Genomic DNA, 19433 nt, shown 5'->3' with positions numbered 1-19433 from the left:
GTTAGTTGCTAAATCTCAAGCATCAATCAACAAATCAGTATCGTTCAGCAGAGAAACATGTATGCGGTTGTCAAAAATGTATTCGGGTTTTTAAATTATATGACTTGAGCGCAGAATTAGCAAGAATTCTTTGCTCTCTTGCTCTGTTCGCTCCTCTCATTGTTTGTCTTTGATTCTGATATTGAAAATATGAATAAACCCTTGTTTGTCTTTTTAACCAGGTTATGGACACCCTATCTAAACTGTCATACACATTAATTGCACAGCAAGGAGGATTCAAGTAAGTTACCAAGCAAAAACACTAACAAAAGGTTTGTTATTTTATAGACATTGATATTGTTTTTAGAGAACGTGCCCTGAAACTGCAACCTCAGTTCCACCTCCTCACCCCCTTACTGACACTACAGCCACATTACCCCATAATGCTCAGTAATCCCCACGTTTACACGTTTTTATTTACTCAAATGTATTATCAGAAATGAAATGAACAAACAAAAACAATTAATGAAAGTGAAAAAACACAGGAAATAAGCATAATGATAAATAAGTAATAATGTTGTTCTTCAACCTCTGAGTTATTGTAATATTTTAAGATATGTTTGCACCATATATTATTTCTCTAAATGTCTTTCATATTTATTTTATTTTGGAATGTATCCTCTGAATGTGAAATTAGGAGATTTGCATATTTCCAATTTAAGACAATAAGGCTCACTGATAAATCGTGACATTTTTAAACACTAGATTTATATGCCATCCCTCCGCACATTTAGCAGTTATGGACATTTAAATATAATTCAAGACATCAAAAGTTAATATGAGTTTCTTTGCTGTATTTCTTTCTGCACCTCACGCTGCTTTTTTGTCATTTCCAGGCCGTTCCCGACTGAGGAAAGCCTAAAAGACGAGGACATTTACAATAATCTGGAAGACTTGATTGAGTATGTATGAGGCTCCTCTCTGCAGGGCCATTACTGGTGTTGATAGAATATGATTATTTCTGCTCATCATCCATGCTCTCCAGGGGTCTTACACCCACATGTTTTGGTAAAAGGCTTGGCTCTGTTTCTCTCTGACTGTCGGATGGAACTTATGAGTAATTCTGCATATTTTTGCTGAGTGCTTGCAAACCACCCACATCAAGAATTTTGATGGGTGCTGTTGACAGCTTGATAGGTAGATAAAAAGAAATCAGTGTTGAGAACAGAAATCAAATTTGAATTTATTTCATGTCACATTACAGTTCCAGGAAATGCTGTCTATAAATTGTCTGTTTGATATTAGTTTCCAGTACTTGCAGCGATTAGAAATTCATGATGTGTTGATAAATATGAGAAAACAAGCCACCTAAGTCCTGATTCTCCATGTTTTCTCAATTAATCTATCAATTGTAATGACAAAGACACATACACTGTGTTCAGATGGTGTGTTGCCTTTTGTTTATATCTGTTTATTTTTTAAACATTGGCACATGTACATTCATAACTAATTTGTTGCACTACTAGCTAGAAGTTCATTTTTGCTTTGATTCAAAACATTTAAAAATAATAATTTGTATGTCTGTGGTCGTTTGTATGATAGTGAAAATGCCCTGGAGGATGAGGATGACTTGTACGCAGCTGTTTACGGAGTAGAGGAAGACTATGCAGGTGGAGAAATCTATGAAGACCTCATGAGGACTGGGCAGCACCCCTCTTTGGTATAGCATTAATTCATACCCACACATACAAGCAGTACACTTACTCCAGGGCAGGATACTTACAAATGTAACTTATATTTAACTTGTTTCAAAATACTTTACTTTTGTAATGTCATTTTTGAATTAGTACATTCATTGGATAAAATCTGCAACTGAAACTTATTATGAGGAAATCGTTGAATTCTTGAGCCCTTTTACACATGCACTCCGAAAATATTCTGGAAACTTTCAGGACAGGCTGCCTCTGAAATCTTCCTCTGTTGCTCTTTCACACGTGTTATTCACAGCAAAATATTTACCCTTTCAGACAGAAGGGGAAGGTCTAAGGAGGCAAGACATGGTGTAAAAAGGCTGCTGCTGAAGTTCGTAATGTGTAACAAGTTGCTAAATTGCAGCAGAGGTGGTTGAAGCAACACAGTTCGATGTTATGACAGTTTAACTAATGAGAAGGAAATTTGCAAGCAGAAAAGACTATAAAACAGCTCGATTATGTGTACAATCACACCTGTCAGGCAGCAGTCATCTGATGTAATCATCATCACCAAGCCAACTTGTTGATGATTTACTCTCATGAATATTACCAGCTGCGTTCACACAAGAGAGTTGTGCCCACTGAATAGCTATAAGACTCTTATAGACTCTTGAAGGTAATGTGTTTATAAAAGTATGAACACATGAACTATGTTACGTTTTTGGTTATTTAACAACAATGTTATGCACTGGGAGTACCACAGGGATCCATCTTTAGTCCATTGTTATTTACTATTGTGTTTTTGCTGTTACCTCGCTATCTTGATTTACGTACATGCTGATGATGTTAAAGATTTTTTTTTTTACTTGTGTGTCTTTCTAGAAGCAGGCAGAGGTAGATGTCCGCAGCTGCTGCCTTACAGAGATCAAACAAACAGAGGAGAAATACACAGAGACTCTGGAGTCCATAGAAAAGGTACCAAATCTCCTTTAGTATGACCTATCATCTGACCTTAGTGTATAGCTCTACGCTTGGTCACACTAACCACAACATTGATGGTGATTCTTAATCCATAATTGATGGCGGGACTGAATGATACTGCATGCTACAGAAGATTACTACAGAAGATTTTGAGCTTCAAATGAAACATCAGCAAAAACATATGTCATGCACATGACAAAGTGCTTTGAGCATTAAGGAAGTTATAGCCACTCAGCTGTTGCTGTCTTGTCACAGATTAAATTACCATAACAATTATTCCAAGTTGAATTTAATTTTGAGACAGTATCGTGCAGAAAGAACCAAATGTTTCACAAGTTGTTTTCATTTAGTTTATTGTTTTCTTTTCTGTAGTATTTCCTGAATCCTCTGAAGAGATTTTTCTCTGCAGCTGAAATCGACAAAGTCTTTGTCAACATTCCAGTAAGTTCCTTCAGTTTTTCTGTCAGTTTGTGTGACATGAGCAAAAATATGTTGACCTGCTGATTTTAAGGTTTCCCCCTTTTTTTTCTCCTTTTTTTTTACAGGACTTGGTTAAAGTTCACAAGAGCCTGATGGTTGATGTTCAGGACTCCATCTTAAACAAAAACGCCTTAAATCTCTATCAAATATTCATTAGCTACAAAGACAGGTATTTATAAATGCTCTTCACTGACACTCTATCTAACACAAGTATATTGACTTTGTGAGATCTGCCCATATCAGAGGAAGGATTTCCTTTTTGGTAATAATCATGATGAAGTTTAGATATCTGTAATATAAGATCTCTACTATGAGACACACGACGGCTTCATATTATGAGTAACAATGTGATACTTTTCAGTTGTGTGTCATCACTATGTCTTGTTCATAACACAAAAAAGAATACACACAGTCATTTTCTCTAAGTGTCATTCCTCTGAATTGTAGACTGCTCATTTATGGGATATACTGCAGTCGGGTAGAGCTCGCCATTGCTGTTTTAGACCTCATTTGCAAAGAGAAAGAGGATGTTCGACTAAAGCTGGAGGTAAGACATCAGATCTATAGTCATAGCGGTCTCTAGTGTTTATTTTGTGCATTACAAATACTAACTAACACCTGAGTCTGCGTGAAGTAAAAAAAATGTTTTTACGTCGGTGATATTTAAAAAATATATTAAAATTAACAATAACACATTTTAGATTTATGATGCTCCCTTAAACAGATGAATAAACACAATGACAGATGTGTTTATGCTTTAGGTAGAGAACAGCAATTTGGCAACAAAAAAGAAGATTGTACAATGAAAGTCAAAAGAAATGGTTTTTTTAAATCATATTCCCAAATGCCACTGTGCCCACATGCCTGTTCCATAATAGGTATGAACAATTAGAGATAAGAGTGATAGAGAAAACAAGTTTTTGGAAAACAATTTAGTACATGTATTAGGTGTTTTCAAATCTTAGAAGGATATTATTGCACATTAAATTGTAATGCACCGTAATTAGTGCATATGAAATGTTATTGCACTAGGATTATTATTGAACGTTAAATGTCATACACCTCAAATTATCTGAACATGAAATGTTATTGCACCATGATGCAATGATGCAATGGTGATACATTGCGTGACTACAACTCACATCAGTAATCTTGCATTTTAAATGTTATGCTCATTTAATGTCATCTGTGTAATGATGCATTTCAGCTCATGCTGTTACAAATATGTGATTTGGAATTTGTTGAAGGAGTGTTCAAAAAGAGCCAACAACGGGAAGTTTACACTGAGAGATCTGCTGGTTGTCCCAATGCAACGAGTGCTGAAGTACCATCTACTTCTACAGGTTGGCAAGGTTTAACTCCACCTAATTTAAAATCAAGGCATCAAAAACACGTCTTAGTTTTTAAATTGAGTACAGTTTCCTGGAACATCTGGTGCTTACTCCTGTTCTCCAGGACAATTTAACAGCAGCATTGCCAAGTTTTGAGCAAATATATCTCTGTTTTTTCTTCAAATAAGAGAAAGTCCAACACTTATACAGTTTCATCAAAAGTATATCAAAAGATGTGATGGTTTGCTTCCAGTATCAAAACAGCCACTTGAGGGCGACATTCCCCACACTTCAGCCTCAAGTTTGCCTCCATTTAAAGTGTCACCGCACATTCACACCTCACAAAATGACATCTATTTCAGTAAGCAATTCAGGTCTCACGTGAAGTCATATCATCTCAAACATTTTTTGAGGAAAATACATAGAAAAAATGAAACAGTTTCAATCCCTGCTATTCTATTTCAGCTTAACATAATTTTAGATTTTTTTTCTCACAAAAGATACTTTTAAGGGGAAGATGTTGAATTTCTCCAGTGAATGTCACTTTAAAGCCAAGATGGATTTCCAGCAAAATGATCATCACATCACTGAAAATGAATTTGAACACAACTGCAGTTTTTATACTTCTATGTCCCATGCAGTGTGGCATGCACTCTGACCGACATGCAGACTTTCACAATCATCCGTCTTTCAGTTCTCACTGTGTGACACCTTCTCCCCTGGTCAGTATGAATGAGAGGTCAGACTATAGCTGGCAGGGCAGGCGAGCGCAATGACTAGACAGCTGTTTTAAATTGCTGTAGAGGGTTAAGGCCTAAGTGGTAAAAGGTGACGATCCCTGGTGTTCTCAGCAGCCCTCTGAGGAGACACTTTGAAACAGGAAGGAGGAAAAAAGCAAGAAACGTATGAACAGGAATGAAGTACAAATAAATACAGCTATGACTGGAAGCTGCACTACAGATAAATGGTTAATGTCTTAATTTTGAATTTTCATGATATTAAAAGGTAGTGAACAGTTAAGAGTCATATGAGGAATTTTCATTTTGTGCAAATGTTGGCACTACACACGGAAAAAGTGATAACTCTTTGGTGATTTTGTCCTGTCCATGTCTAGGCCTAATTAGTGTTTTTATGATGAAAAACATATCCCTGCTTTCTTTTAACAGTCAGATGTAATGGTCACTTTGAATCTTAGCAGCAGACATCGTAAAGACAGAAGGTTTATGAGGAAAACGACTCAGTCTGGACTAGTAGGGATTTATGTCTCATCAAGTACTTGATGTTTAACTGGTGTTTCCACATCAATGCAGCCAAAGTCTTCCACAGGAGAGCTGGGGTGTATTTCATTGAAACTCAGTGCAGAATACGTACTATGAATGTAGATGATAAATAAGGCCAAATAATCTGTTTGTGTTGAAAGGATTATACGGCATAATAACCTTTAGGCTATGTAACAACCATTTTCTGTCCTCAACGTTTTTAGTTTTTACTTCTTTCTTGTCTTTATAGGTTATAGATGTTGTAAAATATTATCAACAGACTATTCTTAACTAAAAGCATTTTGTTGAATCAGTTTAAGTAATTTTGTGTTAGCTTGAGTGTGTCATTTATGTTTGAATGCAGTCCATCAACTCTTTCTTTTATCCTGTTACAGGAGCTAGTCAAACACACTAATGATGCTGATGTCAAAACCAACCTGAAGATGGCTCTTGATGCCATGAAAGTAAGTGCAGTTCTTACTGTGAAAGGCCTATAGATCGTGATGTTAGCGCTTTAGCAAAAATAGGCTAACTTAGCTGATTCATTTCATACATCGTGTCTGCCACTCAAATATGGAAGAATAAAAAAAAAAGGTTTTAAAACCTCCATGTTTTCCTTAATAATAAGTACAAATTGATACATTTTTGTAATTCGCTTGCATTTCTGAAGGGAGCTACATAAATCTAATCTTGAAGGACTTAGCAGCAAAAGCTTAGAAAGTGCTAGACTTAAAACTTGTAACGTTCACTCTTATAATAGTCTTTCTAAGAGTTGCATGTGAACACTTTTGCTCTGTTTCTATCTCTCTGGCCAAACAAAGCTACAGACAGCAGTCGTTTACCTTAGCTTAGCATAACAACAGGGTCACAGCTAGCTTGTTTTCCCCCTAAAAGAAAACAGTTCCCCTTACAGCAACTCTTACTTTTCTATTTGACAGACGTGCTAAAACTCTCTTTTAAATATTTAGCTCAAGCTAAGTATTAAAACTATAACTTGCACTTTTAATGGAACAAACTGGAGCTTGGATAGCTTTTTCACTTTTTTTTTTAAGTCCTCATGCTGAGATCAGCTGGCCTGATTATCTGCTAGTGTTTTTAAGATCAGTTCTGAAGAGCTGTGTAGCTGCTGTCATCTTACTGTTTCTGAGAATTTAAAAAAGGGTTATCTTAGATGGAGCAAAAAGAGTCCACACATCTAAAATGAGCATTACAAAATATGCCTCAAGTGAAGCTTCATAAATGAAACTGGCCTGACTTTTTGACTCACATCACTATGTCGAGACACTACGCCCTATAAAATCTGTGTATTTTTGTGTCTGTCTAACCCAGGACCTGGCTCAGTACGTCAACGAAGTGAAAAGAGATAATGAGACTCTGAGGGAGATCGACCAGTACCAGAGGTCTATTGAAAACCTGGTAAACTAAAACATATTTTTTTCCCCTCAAAGCTGTCAGACTGAGAAAATATCAGGACAACGTGTGGTTTCTTTTTTGTAGACGGTCAGATTTTCAGTTTAAGTTTCTGCCAACAAGGTCAGTCTTTCTCCTCTCATGAATAGTCTAAGGGTATCAGACAGCAACATCTGCTCTTCCTTTGGACTCATAAGGTTAGTGCAGTGATGCAGAAAAGCATGTTGTTAATGTTGGAGCACAGTGAATGTCTGTCTTTTTGATATGCTTTATTACTTATTTTATTTTAAAGAACATTTAGTTTTGGGCTCAGTAAAATAACAAGACAGAGCAGGAAAGGCAAGCTTATTTATAAAGCAGACGGCATGTTATATACATAGCAATTAAAAGTGCTTTATAGAGTTAAAAACATTAAGAGCATTAAAAGAATTCTACGAAATTGATGGTAAGCAAAGAAAAAATATTATATCAAAATATGGGTGATAAAATATGACATAAAACAAAAACAAGATATAGAGAAAACACAGAAATAAAAAAAATATGACTTGAACGGAAAGAACAGAAACACTAATTGCATGCTTAACTAGCTATCGGACAAATCACTTTCATTTATTTGCCTCAAACAAGAAGTCCTGATTCTGTATCTAAGAATTTGAAAATATAATCGTAACCTTGGAGATGTAACACTAAATAAAATCTTTAAACTCTGTGTCTGTATCATACAGAGCCTATTATACATGCATACATATATATTATACATAAAGGATCAGATAAAGTGGTGAAGAAGTGAGTCACCATCACGCCCATCCTGCATTATGTTTGAGAAAGATTGCTGAAGACAAAACAAGCTGAGTACACACAATCGAACTTCCAAAGAAAAACGTACACAAGTGCTGGATTGAAAATCAAACCAAAGGTCATAATTAAAAAAGGATCTGCACGCTGTATTAAAAGCTCCCAGCTACTTTAATTTTGAGAGCACTCAGGTTTTGTCAAGAGAAGGAGAGCTCACCAGGTTGTAAATGCCATCTCGTTCTTTCCATTGATCGATACTGGTGACTTAAATACATAAAGTTAATAATATTTTATTTTATGTTATACTCATTTCTAGGGCTCTCACAATACCAGCATGTTTAACTTTGATATGATAAAAATCAAGTGCTAGTGTTGACTGTTTTGATACCATGACAACAAAATGATAAGTCCTGGACAACCAATATTGGGTCGTTTCTTGTTTTTTTGTGTGTTTTTTTTCTTTTATCACCAAAAGTTGTAAACAAATCATGAAACTCCAGTACATCCAGAACAGCGCTGCCAGGATCCTGATGAGAGTGCGAAAACATGAGCACATTACACCCATTGTAAGGGGTTTAACTAAATGTCCCTAACGCTGAATCTATAAAACAGACTGGATGATAGAAGACGGCATAACCCGCGGGGGATCTGACATACACACTGAGACTTAACGCAGGTTGTAAGACAGACAAGTTTAATGATCACTGTACATCCGTTAAATACCGTTCACAGCATGCGTCACAAATTCCTTCCAGCTTTAGATTCCTCTATGCATGGTGTGGAGAATCCTATTACCTTTACTCTAAGAATGTCAAGCATCTATTTAGAACAATCTCTTATTACACAGCTGATCGAGTCAGTACATTTTGCTTCAGAGACATTATATACGTTTCTTCAAGTATGGTCATAGCTACTCAGCATAGATTGTAGTCTGTTGATATCAAGATCACTTCTTCAGAGTGTACCCAAACTGAACGAATACAGGAAGATTCGTACTATCACCCATGCCGCACTCACTTCACTGGCTTCCCATCTCACCCAGGATCGAATATAAAATCTTACTACTCACTCATCAATGCATACATGGCACTGCCCCTTCATACCTTAAAGAACTGCTCACCCCACAAACCAGCACAAAACACCTCAGATCTGCCGCTACCAATTGCCTCCAACCCCCCAGGGCTAAGCTCTGCACGATGGGGAACAGAGCCTTCTCCTCTGCTGCCCCACGGCTTTGGAACGGTCTTCCTGGTCATTCAAAAAGGAACTGAAAACGTTCCTTTTTACAAGAGCCTTTTCTTAAAAAACACTGCTTTTAGATCTTGTTTTATGCTCAGGTTCTTAACTCTGCCTTATTTTAATTGTTTGACTTTTGCTACTGTTTTAATGGTTTTTATTGTACTTGTAGCACTTTGAGATTTTCTTTTAAATGTAAGGTGCATTACGAATAAAATGTATGTTTAGACATTGTAGTTAAGACAGTGTCACCTCCTCTTATTTCTGTCCATTTTTAACTTAACTTTATCATCTTTATGATGTGCCAATAGATTTTCAGAAACATTAGTATTTGCTGAATTTTAATTGGACCATGACCAAGGCTCTCTCTCTCTCTCTGTCTCTCTCTCTCTCTCTCTCTCTCTTTCTTTCTTGTTTCCTCTTTGGTTAAAAATACAGCAGAAGATCTGTAGTTTTATTCTTAATGCTTTACTTTGATCTTTGATACTATCGATCATCAAAAACTTTGGAGATTAAATCGTTCTAAATATTGCTATTTTTTTGCTTTTTGCCTTTTTTTTGGTAGGACAGTGTTAGAGTAGGAAATTCAGTGGGGAATGACATGCAGGAAAAAGATAGATAGATAGATAGATAGATAGATAGATAGATAGATACTTTATTGATCCCGAGGGAAATTCAAGTCAAGTCAAAAAGGCCGCAGGTTGGATTTGGGCCGCCTGCTTGTAGGGCAAAGGCTCTGTACATGAGGTGCAATCTAACCGCTAGGCCGTCTGCACCCCAAGATTCAATCGTTTGAAAAACACATCGTTTTGAAAAAGCGTTGAACGGCATTTAAAAAAAGTTTTATTTTACTTTCAGAATCAGCCTCTGATCACCTTTGGACGACCGAAAGGAGACGGAGAAGTGCGCATGGTTTCCAGTGTTGACAAGAGGAAACAGGACAGGTTGTTCTCTTTCAAGAAATAAGGATTGCAAACAGGAAGAGCAGGCCATTAGATATCTGATGAAGATCGCTCCACTGAAACATTCGCATTAACTATATATTCCTACTGTGTTCACTTGAGGAATCACTCGCAGAACCTTTGCAGCTGTTTCAAAGAACAGTGCAAATATATACTTTTGATTAAACACAGTAAAATCCATGTCTGTACAGCATGAACGCAGAATAAAGCACATAACAAATGACTGCTGTCGAGCAAATACAGATGAGAAGAGAACTTGCTCAGACATAGAGGAAGTCTCAGACTCAGATAATCTCGATTGAACTGATCTGTCTGAACACGGGAATATCACATCCTGTCATCTCTCTTTTCAGACATATCTTTTTATTTGATGTGGCTGTCATTGTTTGCAAGAGGCGAGGCGACAACTATGAGATGAAGGACATACTCGACCTGAACTTCTTCAAGATCACCAACAACCCCACATCAGACAGAGAGTGCAAAAAGGTCAGTCCGCCTGCCGATGAATAATCAGAAAGGTTTATGGGGACATGTGCACTCTGCTTTGCATCGGATATTGGATCTCTGTATCCACCTCACGTGTTGTGATCATGTATATTATAATAAACTTCACTGCTGTATGTTGCTATTTCGCTGCAGATTTTAGTTTACATACATGTCAGCTGCCAAATAATAGTAATCTACGATAATATTATTTTGCAGCAAGCTTTAGAAATGTGCAAAGCTTCCCCCTCCACAGTTACAACATGTTATTTTTTCGCCTTGTGGGAATGTTTGCAGGCGTACTGTAGAGGAGGGGACTTGTTGATGTCTTGTTGATGTATGCTCACAGATGGTGTCTTCTCACTCCGATGCTGATTGCTAATGTAAAACTGACAGCTTGCCAGAATCGAAAGGGTTGTGTGTGTTTTCTTTTCCTTCAAAGGGACTCCATTATCAAGCTCATTTACTCGACCGTGGCTGTGTTTGTACCGTGGTGTTGTGAATGTATGGTTTTGATTTGTGTCTCGGGATTGGTGCTAACATCAAAGCTAAATTAACAATCTTGTACTAAACATTTAATGACATGATTATGCAATTTAGAAAAAAACTCGCTCACAGAAAACACCAAATAATCACAGAACTCTACTTACCGTTTACCTACATCTACCTTAACACACACACACACACACACACACACACACACACACACACACACACACACACACACACACACACACACACACACACTGTGGGACAGAGATGCTAATACCAGGTGATGAATGTGTGCAGTCCTCCAAGGCTGCTTATAGCCATATATCATTTTGTGCTAAATGAAACTTCAGAGTGTGAATGTGGTGCCACTGAGCACCCACACAGTCATCAATGATTTAACACTCAACAAAGCTCTAAAACACTCAGGACTTTGCAGGGCTGGCCAATCACTGATGGGTAAACCCTACAAGTTTTTTTAGATCAGACACAACAAGCTGGAACAGATTAAGGTGGCCAAAGCAAAGCAGAGAGGTTTGGGAATCGATTGAAAATTGTTCCCCCGAAATTCACATTTAATCCCCAAAGTGCTGCGGTGGTGGAAGATATTTGGCAGCTCGTTATGAAAAGAAGTAGACTGTAATTGGATTTTAAACAACGTTTTTTCTCCTTATACTGAGCATAGTTTGATGTCTTTGATAACAGGCGGGTGTAGAAGTTTGATGGTGATGGATTTTGAAAATAACCCAAACCTAATGCTTTCTTTCTAAACAGAAAAAAACTTGAAAAACGGATCTTTTTTTTACCATGCTAGAAAAGAAATAGCTTAGTAATATTTTGTCCCCATATACCCAGGGTGTTGTCCTTAAAGTAGGCAGCATGTCAACCACCAACAAATAACTTAAACCCCACCCCCTTAAAATCAATACATAGATCTATTACTATTCTCTGTATATATATATATATATATATATATAGAGAGAGAGAATAGTTATAGTGACACGTTGTCTTTGACACATTGTCCTTTGTCAATAATATTTTTGGGGCTCATCAAAAGCAGTTTCTTCCATGAAATTAATCATCGACTGTGGTAATTAGAATGCGAGTTTAAAGGACAGGAATCAGTCACTGAAAAAGACACTTTTGTAATTTTAAAGTGAACAAAAATTCTAATGTATTCCAGCTGAAAGTAATACAAATCTGTCTTGTCCAGATTGATCATGAAGTTAATGTTAGCTAACCTGCCTTTGTCCAAAAGAAGCTAAATCTGCCTACCTGCACCCCTACACTTATCCAACTTTTATGCTGCTGAATGGTTTTAAAGAAACCACAAGCACTCCTCTCAGAATGTTTCACTTCCACCTCTAAAGTTCGGCTTGACATTGAGACAAAAATAAACATCTTCCATGTGACTAATTAAACCATGGGAAGTTCTGAAAGTTTTCCGAATGTGTAAAAACCTGCAGACTGCTCATATTTACAAGCTGAAACTGACAAGTTACCATTATAATGACCTGTTGTGTTAACTCACTCGTCGGTAATTTCAGTCTTTCTTCCATTGTGTTTCCTTACTCATGCAACACACACTGTTTGCACTTTAATCTGCACAAACACAACACGACAACCATTGGCGTCATAAATGTTCTTCTTCACGACACAAATAGATGAAGAAAAGCATGCAAAGAGACAGTTAATCGTGCTTACCCTGGCATCCAGTGTTCAGAGAGTGTACATTATGTGAGATAATCACAACATTCATAGATATTTAAATGCAGAAGACTTCTTTGTAAGGTCGATCTAATTTGATTCTTGTGTTCTTCTCGACATCTGCAGTGGTGCTACGGGTTCTACGTGACACACCAGCAGGGGCACACCGGTTTTGAGATCTTCTTTAAGACCAGGGAGCTGAAGAAGAAGTGGCTGGATCAGTTTGAAATGGCCGTGTAAGCACAGACACACATGAACAGCACAGTGTTGATAATCATTGCAGAAGACCAATATGTGTGTATCATCGTACAAAACAAACTGTGTACTTTAAGTTAGCACGTGTGTGTATGTTTGTGTGTGTGTGTCTGTTGGAGTGGTGTTTATTTGTCTTTGTTTGCATGCATGTTATTCCAAGGCCGAGAGAGGTGTTGACTCTTTCATGAGCGCTGTTTGATCAGGCCTTTGCCGTAATCAAGCACATGCTGCTGACAACAGTACGATAACACACACACACACACACACACACACACACACACACACACACACACAAACACCCACACAAACAGAAATACACACCCACACAAACATAAACTGTGCCAAAGAGCTGCAACACTACAAAGAAGCCTCTCTGTCTCTGTACTTTCTTCAAATCAGTGCTTTATGGAAGTATATCTTTTTGTATTATTTTGTAACAGTGGGAGGTTTTTCTCCTCCAGATATCCCGTCTGCATCCTTTGTTATGCTGATTTGGGAGAATACAGTGTTGTTTTGACATAACACTCTGATTGACTGAGCAAATGCTTTTTTGTTTGTGTTTGGGTGGATACGTATGAAACGTCCCTGATCTGCATGCTGACTACCTGATGTGGCCTTCCTGAATGCATTTCCTCCTCTCATACTGTGCTGGATTGTGCTGCAAAAAAAAAAAAAAAAAGCATTGTATTGACATGTAGATTCTCTACTTGAACAAAAACAAGAATGAGTGAATAAACCGTCATGAAAGCCAGGCCCTTGAAACCCATCCGAAAATCCTTCAAGTGTAATTTCCAAATTTGAAGAAGAAACATTCGTTTTCACACCCTGCTTGAAAGTGTTTTTCTCCACAGGTGAAAGGTTTGCGTCTGTGTGCCTCTGTGCATTGGGTAATGACACCAGAAGGGGCCCATTCAGAAAGTGAAATTTGTACCTGTAAAGAGGATGTGTGCTCCTGATGAAGGACTCACTTATAGGAGCACTCGCTTAAAGTGGCTTCTGGATGGTGTGTTCAATACAAAAATGGGTTTCCCTGTCACACTTTGTTAGCTCATGTCACAGAGAGGCAGCTTATTTTTCTGCTGTGCATGTTTTCTCTCTCTTGTTTGAACACACGCAGCTTCAGTTGTGATTTGTTTGGGCGGATGCAAGTCACTTTCATTTTCATGTTCACATACGCCAGGGGAAAATGACTTCATTTTAGTGAGTTAAACAAATTAATTGTTGTTTTCTTCTTTTGATGCATAACAAAAATCTTGTTCCAACTGCAGAGAACAAGAACAACTCGACTACTGTGACACACACACACACACACACACACACACACACACACACACAGGGTTGTTTATGTGTTGCATCAAATGGTGTACAGACGTTCACAGTCTCCAGAGGATGAAGCTTAAACACTCTGGTGATACTTTGACTTTTACTGTAGCGCCACCAAGCAGGTCAAAAGCTTCTCAAATCCTCTCATCTTGACTTCTTGTGGAACGATATATGTAATCTTCATATGACTCTGAATGAAGCCAAACTAAGAGTACAGCAAACATGATGCAGGCTCAACATTAGCACTGTCATTGTCAGCATGCTGGCGTCAACACTGAAAGCACGGCGGCGGTTAAATAAGAAAAAATCAAATGAAACAAACGACTTGAACAAGTTTAAATCAAATCATTCTTTGTTTCCATTCCTTGCCTCAGATCAAATATCCGACCGGAGAAAGCCGACCACAACTCCCACCAGTTCAAGATGCACACCTTCGAAAGAATCACGTCCTGTAGTTACTGTCACCTCTTACTCAGGTAATATTCTGGCATGATGAACACACTCTTTTATTTGATTATAATGGGCATCTGAAAAGACCCAAAAGATGAAAAAGGGCCCCTGTCATCATAAATACACATAATTAGTGTTTTCACACCTGCAGAAAACTCCACATGTTTACAGGAGTGTGTGGACACAAAACAGCCACATATATTAATCTGACTTCACCCGGAGACCCAGACCCCTCGTATTTTTTTTCTGCAGCAAGTCTGATTGAGCAGATGGGAGAACGCAGCAGGATATAATCTGAGAATTCACCTCAAGCCAATGGGAGGTGATTGCCCCAGTCCCCCCCCCCCCTCTGTCTTAAAGGGATAGTGTCCCGCTGTAAGGTGCATATGTGAACAGCCACTTCAGGAGAACATCTGGAGCATTCCTCCTGAAATGATCTAGATATTTTCAAGACAACATACTGTGTGAGAAAACCACTAATGTCTACCCCCTGTCCACTAGCTAACTGTTAATTTTCCGAATATTACCTGCTGTGTGCCCCCTTCTTGCAGAAATGTTATTAGGAGGCTGGCTCGAAAAGTCCAGACAAAAAACATGGTGAAAAATGAGTGCAGTGCGTGTGAAAGTGTTTTCAGCACTCAAACCTGGGAAAGGGTTACCACAAACTCTAAGTACCTTACACACATTGTTCTGGGAGGGAAAATCCTTATGTGTTACTGCACTGATTGGGTTTCTCTGTTCTTATGAAAATACACTCTCAATCTCTCTCAAATTTCAGGTGTGAAAGGAACATAATGACATTTTATATTTAGGTTTCAGTCAGTTTTTCTCACACTCAAAAGGATGTTTTTTTGACTAAAATGTACATTTCTCATTACGACTGCCTTCAATTGCAATAGACATGGTTCATACACTGTTGACTGTCTCAGTTAGCAACAGACAACATCAGTTTTATTCTTGAGAAAAGCTGAAGGACATTTCTCAGGTCCGTTTCTTATCTTGAGACTTGAGCAGAAGTGTGAAAAACTCAAAATGTCAGGGAATTTCTCATAACGAGGCTGTTATACATGCATTACTTTTTGTGGTTTATTCTGTCCAGGGGCATCTTTAACCAGGGTTATCTCTGTCTGAAATGCGGGCTGGGGGCTCATAAGGAGTGTTTGGGCCGACTTGGACTCTGTGGGAGAACAGGTGAGATGGAGGCATTTCACTTTTTTTTTTTATTACCCTTTGGTCTGTTACAAGTAATCTTGCAAAATGGATGGCTTCCACTTCCGTGATATTTGCTGTGTATGTTTAAGTCCCTCAGAGAATACATCCTCATTTTTAGCTGACCTTTCCTCTAGTGCCACCATCAGGGCAAAATTACCCACAAAATATCAGAATCTAAAAGGCAGATTGCCATGAAATTTACTGAGGACATTCATGTCTCCCTGGAGAAAAACCTCTCTGCATTTTGTGGATTGAAAGAGCGTCTTTCTCGCTCAACGTCAGATTGTCAACCGTTATATGAGATCTCGAACAACTGGTGTACTTTGAAATATGATGTAAATATTTATGATCCCATACAAATTATTCTCCCTCGACGAGGTAACCCTCTGACCTACCCTAAGGCTTCTATATCCATTTGTACATACCTTTATTTTTCCCTCAGGAAAACCTTCTTTTTGCTTTACAAACGGCACACTGGACGACTTGGATCAGTTTAATGAACCCAAAGTATGTCAGGTATTTAGCAGGTGTTGCATTTTCGTCCTACGCCGTGCATCGGCTCTTTGCCACCAGTGTTTGTAGGTTGCAGTTCTGGTACATTACCTTCTCTGAATACACAGACAGCTTTGACAAGTCTCCTTAGCGGACGCCTGGTGGTCTTTATGCATTCTGAGGCGTGATGAGGGCCAGCAGAGGTTGACAGTTGAGGTTGTATGTCAGGAAGCCACCACACACACTCATAATGTATTCCTCTCACTGTGTCTTTCTCTCACCTGACTGCAGATCACCCAAAGCTGAAACCCAAGGTAAGACCTGGACTGTTTCCTTTCTTTGACTAAGACACCCAAAAACTATATATAGATACATATATCTAATATATGTGTCAACAAAATTATGTTTACAATTGCTAATGTTTAAAAAGTGTCTGTTTTCATGACTGCCACTTCATGCAGGCTCTCTCATCTGCTTGTATTTCTAATGCTCAGAATCCCAAACAAAGAGTGAGAGAGGGAAAAAAAAGGTCTTAATGTTTGTCAAGTCTGATCGGATTGGTTTTGCCAACCTGCTCTCTTGTAATTGGTCAGTTGTTCGGCTTTGTTCTGGGATATTTTCCGCCCCTTTTACCATATTGGGAATGCTGCAGTCAGTCTGAGGGAAGCTTGTGCTTGCTACAACGAGCCAATGGGATTGGATCAGTGACATCATGGGTTTGTGATGTCACATTTTCAACGAGGAGGGGCTCGAGACTGCGTTACATGTGACTATTGCTTCTGCTTCAATACATTAAAACAATATCATTTGTGTTGTTTGCTAATATTTGTATCCATCCCACAAAAAATCCCTCCCATAATGCCAACATGAAATACTTGTGCATTGTGTTAATGGAAGAAATCATTTTTTTGAAATAGGAGGCCAGTTAACCAATGTCCAACCACAGACTGTTTGAAATAAAAGACAGTATGACAGCTCCTGGCCAGGTGCAGTTTAGATTAGAAGCTTCACCTCTTGCTTGGAAGCAGATTTGGCCAAACAATACAACTAAAAAAACAAGCCGATTTATTTTCTCAAACATGCATCTCTGTTTTTAAAGTTGGCTCTGTTCATGCTGAGATATGTCTGAGTGTTTATTTTCTGAGAAGTTTAGTTTGAAACAGTTTTGAGGTATTGTAAAAAGGAGTCAAATGCAGTGACTGATAGCTCTGTTGACAAATGCGCCTCCTTCAGTGCTGTGATGCCAGCACAATATATTAGCGTCACAGGGGTATTTCCCCTTGTTCAGGAAGTGGAGATGCATCATCCATCTTAAAGATTAATTTTGGGGCTCTTAGCCTGTATTTGGATAGGACAGGGTAAAGAGGTGGAAATTGGAGAGAGATCGGGAAAAGCAGCTGCAGGTCGGCCTGGGCCGCCTACTTGGAGGACTATAGCCTCCACACAAGTAGTACTAACTTACCTGCTAGAACTTCAGAGCTCTGGGTCCATTACATTTTCTCAAAAGATGCTCAAGAACAGAGTATCAATGTAACCTTAGTTTTTTTTATCTTGTTCACTTTTAAAGTGTTTTGACAAGTCCAAAGAGCACAAAGATAATTGTATTAACAGTATGACTGGTTCATAAGGTCAGACTGAACCTGCAACATGAAAGGTATGATTGCCTAAAATTCTTTCTTCCTTTCCTGGTTCTCTTTCTTGTTCCCTGACTTGCTGTCTGTCTCTCTCCGTCCACAGGAAAGTACAGCACCAGCAGACCCAGGTCAGTATGGCTTGACCACTTGGCCACTTCTGTGAACCCGCTGAGGGCTTTACGTGGTCCCTCTTAAGCTTCTTTCATTTTGGTTCTGTAACAAAACAGAAACACTGTGAGGATGAAAAGGATATGGTTAGTCAGAGGCCAGAGTGAAACCTGGAGGAAATAGATGCTACTTTAAAACAAACCCTCAGTTGCTGCCAAAGATACCCCCCTCACATTTTTTTATCAAATTTTACTCTTTCTTTTTATTCCCCTTTAAAGTACCCTGAAGACTTTTTTTCTTACAAATACACAGAGAGGGATCTCGCGTGCTCATACAGAGGCTTGAAAAGAAGGAAATCATCAAAAAAAGCTTCCTCTTAACAAATACATTTGAGTAAGAATAGCAATGGATAATAGGATGCAGAAGGACTCCTTAACCAAAGCAGAAAAAGCCCTTTTCTCACCACATGCCGCGATGCTGAGACCCAAGACGGCGTTGAGATGAATTGGAGTGGGTGCAATCATTATGAGGACCGCGGCAGGAGGAATTTTCTGCTGGCAGAAAAGCACTTCCAGCAGTCTATATGCCTCGGCTTCAACCGCTCAGCTTTTCCTTTGTGATAAATCAATTTCCATAAAGGGCTTTATGAAAAGACATCTGCGCTTATTGTTCTTATTAAAAAAAAAAAAAAAAAAAAAAAAGAGTGAGAGATATTTCACTCATTGGAGGTCACCGTCAGCTAATAGCGTCCTCCGGGCTGGCTTTGCGGGGGAGACATGGCTGGAGGTGGGGAACGTGCCCAGGAGGGCTAGATGTGTGAGTCTGGGGGAGAGTAAGTGGCTGTGTCTCTTAAGTTGGCAGCGGTGTTTAGTCTTAGCTGTAGCCGGATGCTTGTGGCTGTATTTGTCTGGCACGCTGAGGAAAGATTGGAGCTGCTCCGTTTAGGAATCAAAGAGATGAATTTCCTGCAAGAGTCAGTTGCTGCTTCTTTAGGATGGAGCATGTCAGATGGTTTAGACCTCAATAATGAAAGGTGTCACCATGTCCACATTTATGTTCATGGTAAAAAAAATCAATTGAGCTTAAACCTTAAGGACCATGACAGTTTGCTTAATATACATTAACGTCACACGCCAATGCAACACATTAGGGCTGG

General features: G+C 38.6%; 1 protein-coding gene across 2 annotated transcripts in view; it reads left to right on the top strand.

Moving 5' to 3' along the window:
- Window positions 1-19433, top strand: part of vav3b (vav 3 guanine nucleotide exchange factor b) — a 52377-nt gene that overhangs the window by 11028 nt on the left and 21916 nt on the right. For both annotated transcript variants that reach the window (XM_079348097.1, XM_079348098.1), the window contains exons 3-19: window positions 222-280; window positions 876-941; window positions 1582-1699; window positions 2553-2645; window positions 3024-3092; window positions 3197-3300; window positions 3579-3678; window positions 4379-4474; window positions 6117-6185; window positions 7051-7137; window positions 10021-10106; window positions 10478-10610; window positions 12930-13039; window positions 14756-14857; window positions 15931-16022; window positions 16827-16849; window positions 18273-18297. In XM_079348097.1, the coding sequence (XP_079204223.1) occupies window positions 222-280; window positions 876-941; window positions 1582-1699; window positions 2553-2645; window positions 3024-3092; window positions 3197-3300; window positions 3579-3678; window positions 4379-4474; window positions 6117-6185; window positions 7051-7137; window positions 10021-10106; window positions 10478-10610; window positions 12930-13039; window positions 14756-14857; window positions 15931-16022; window positions 16827-16849; window positions 18273-18297 (1432 nt within the window). The remainder of the gene's footprint in view (window positions 1-221; window positions 281-875; window positions 942-1581; window positions 1700-2552; window positions 2646-3023; window positions 3093-3196; window positions 3301-3578; window positions 3679-4378; window positions 4475-6116; window positions 6186-7050; window positions 7138-10020; window positions 10107-10477; window positions 10611-12929; window positions 13040-14755; window positions 14858-15930; window positions 16023-16826; window positions 16850-18272; window positions 18298-19433) is intronic.

Source organism: Symphodus melops, assembly GCF_947650265.1.
Source record: "Symphodus melops genome assembly, chromosome: 7".
NCBI lineage: Eukaryota > Metazoa > Chordata > Actinopteri > Labriformes > Labridae > Symphodus > Symphodus melops.
The sequence above is the reverse complement of the archived record's forward strand: the minus strand, read 5'-3'. Positions and strand labels throughout refer to the sequence as shown.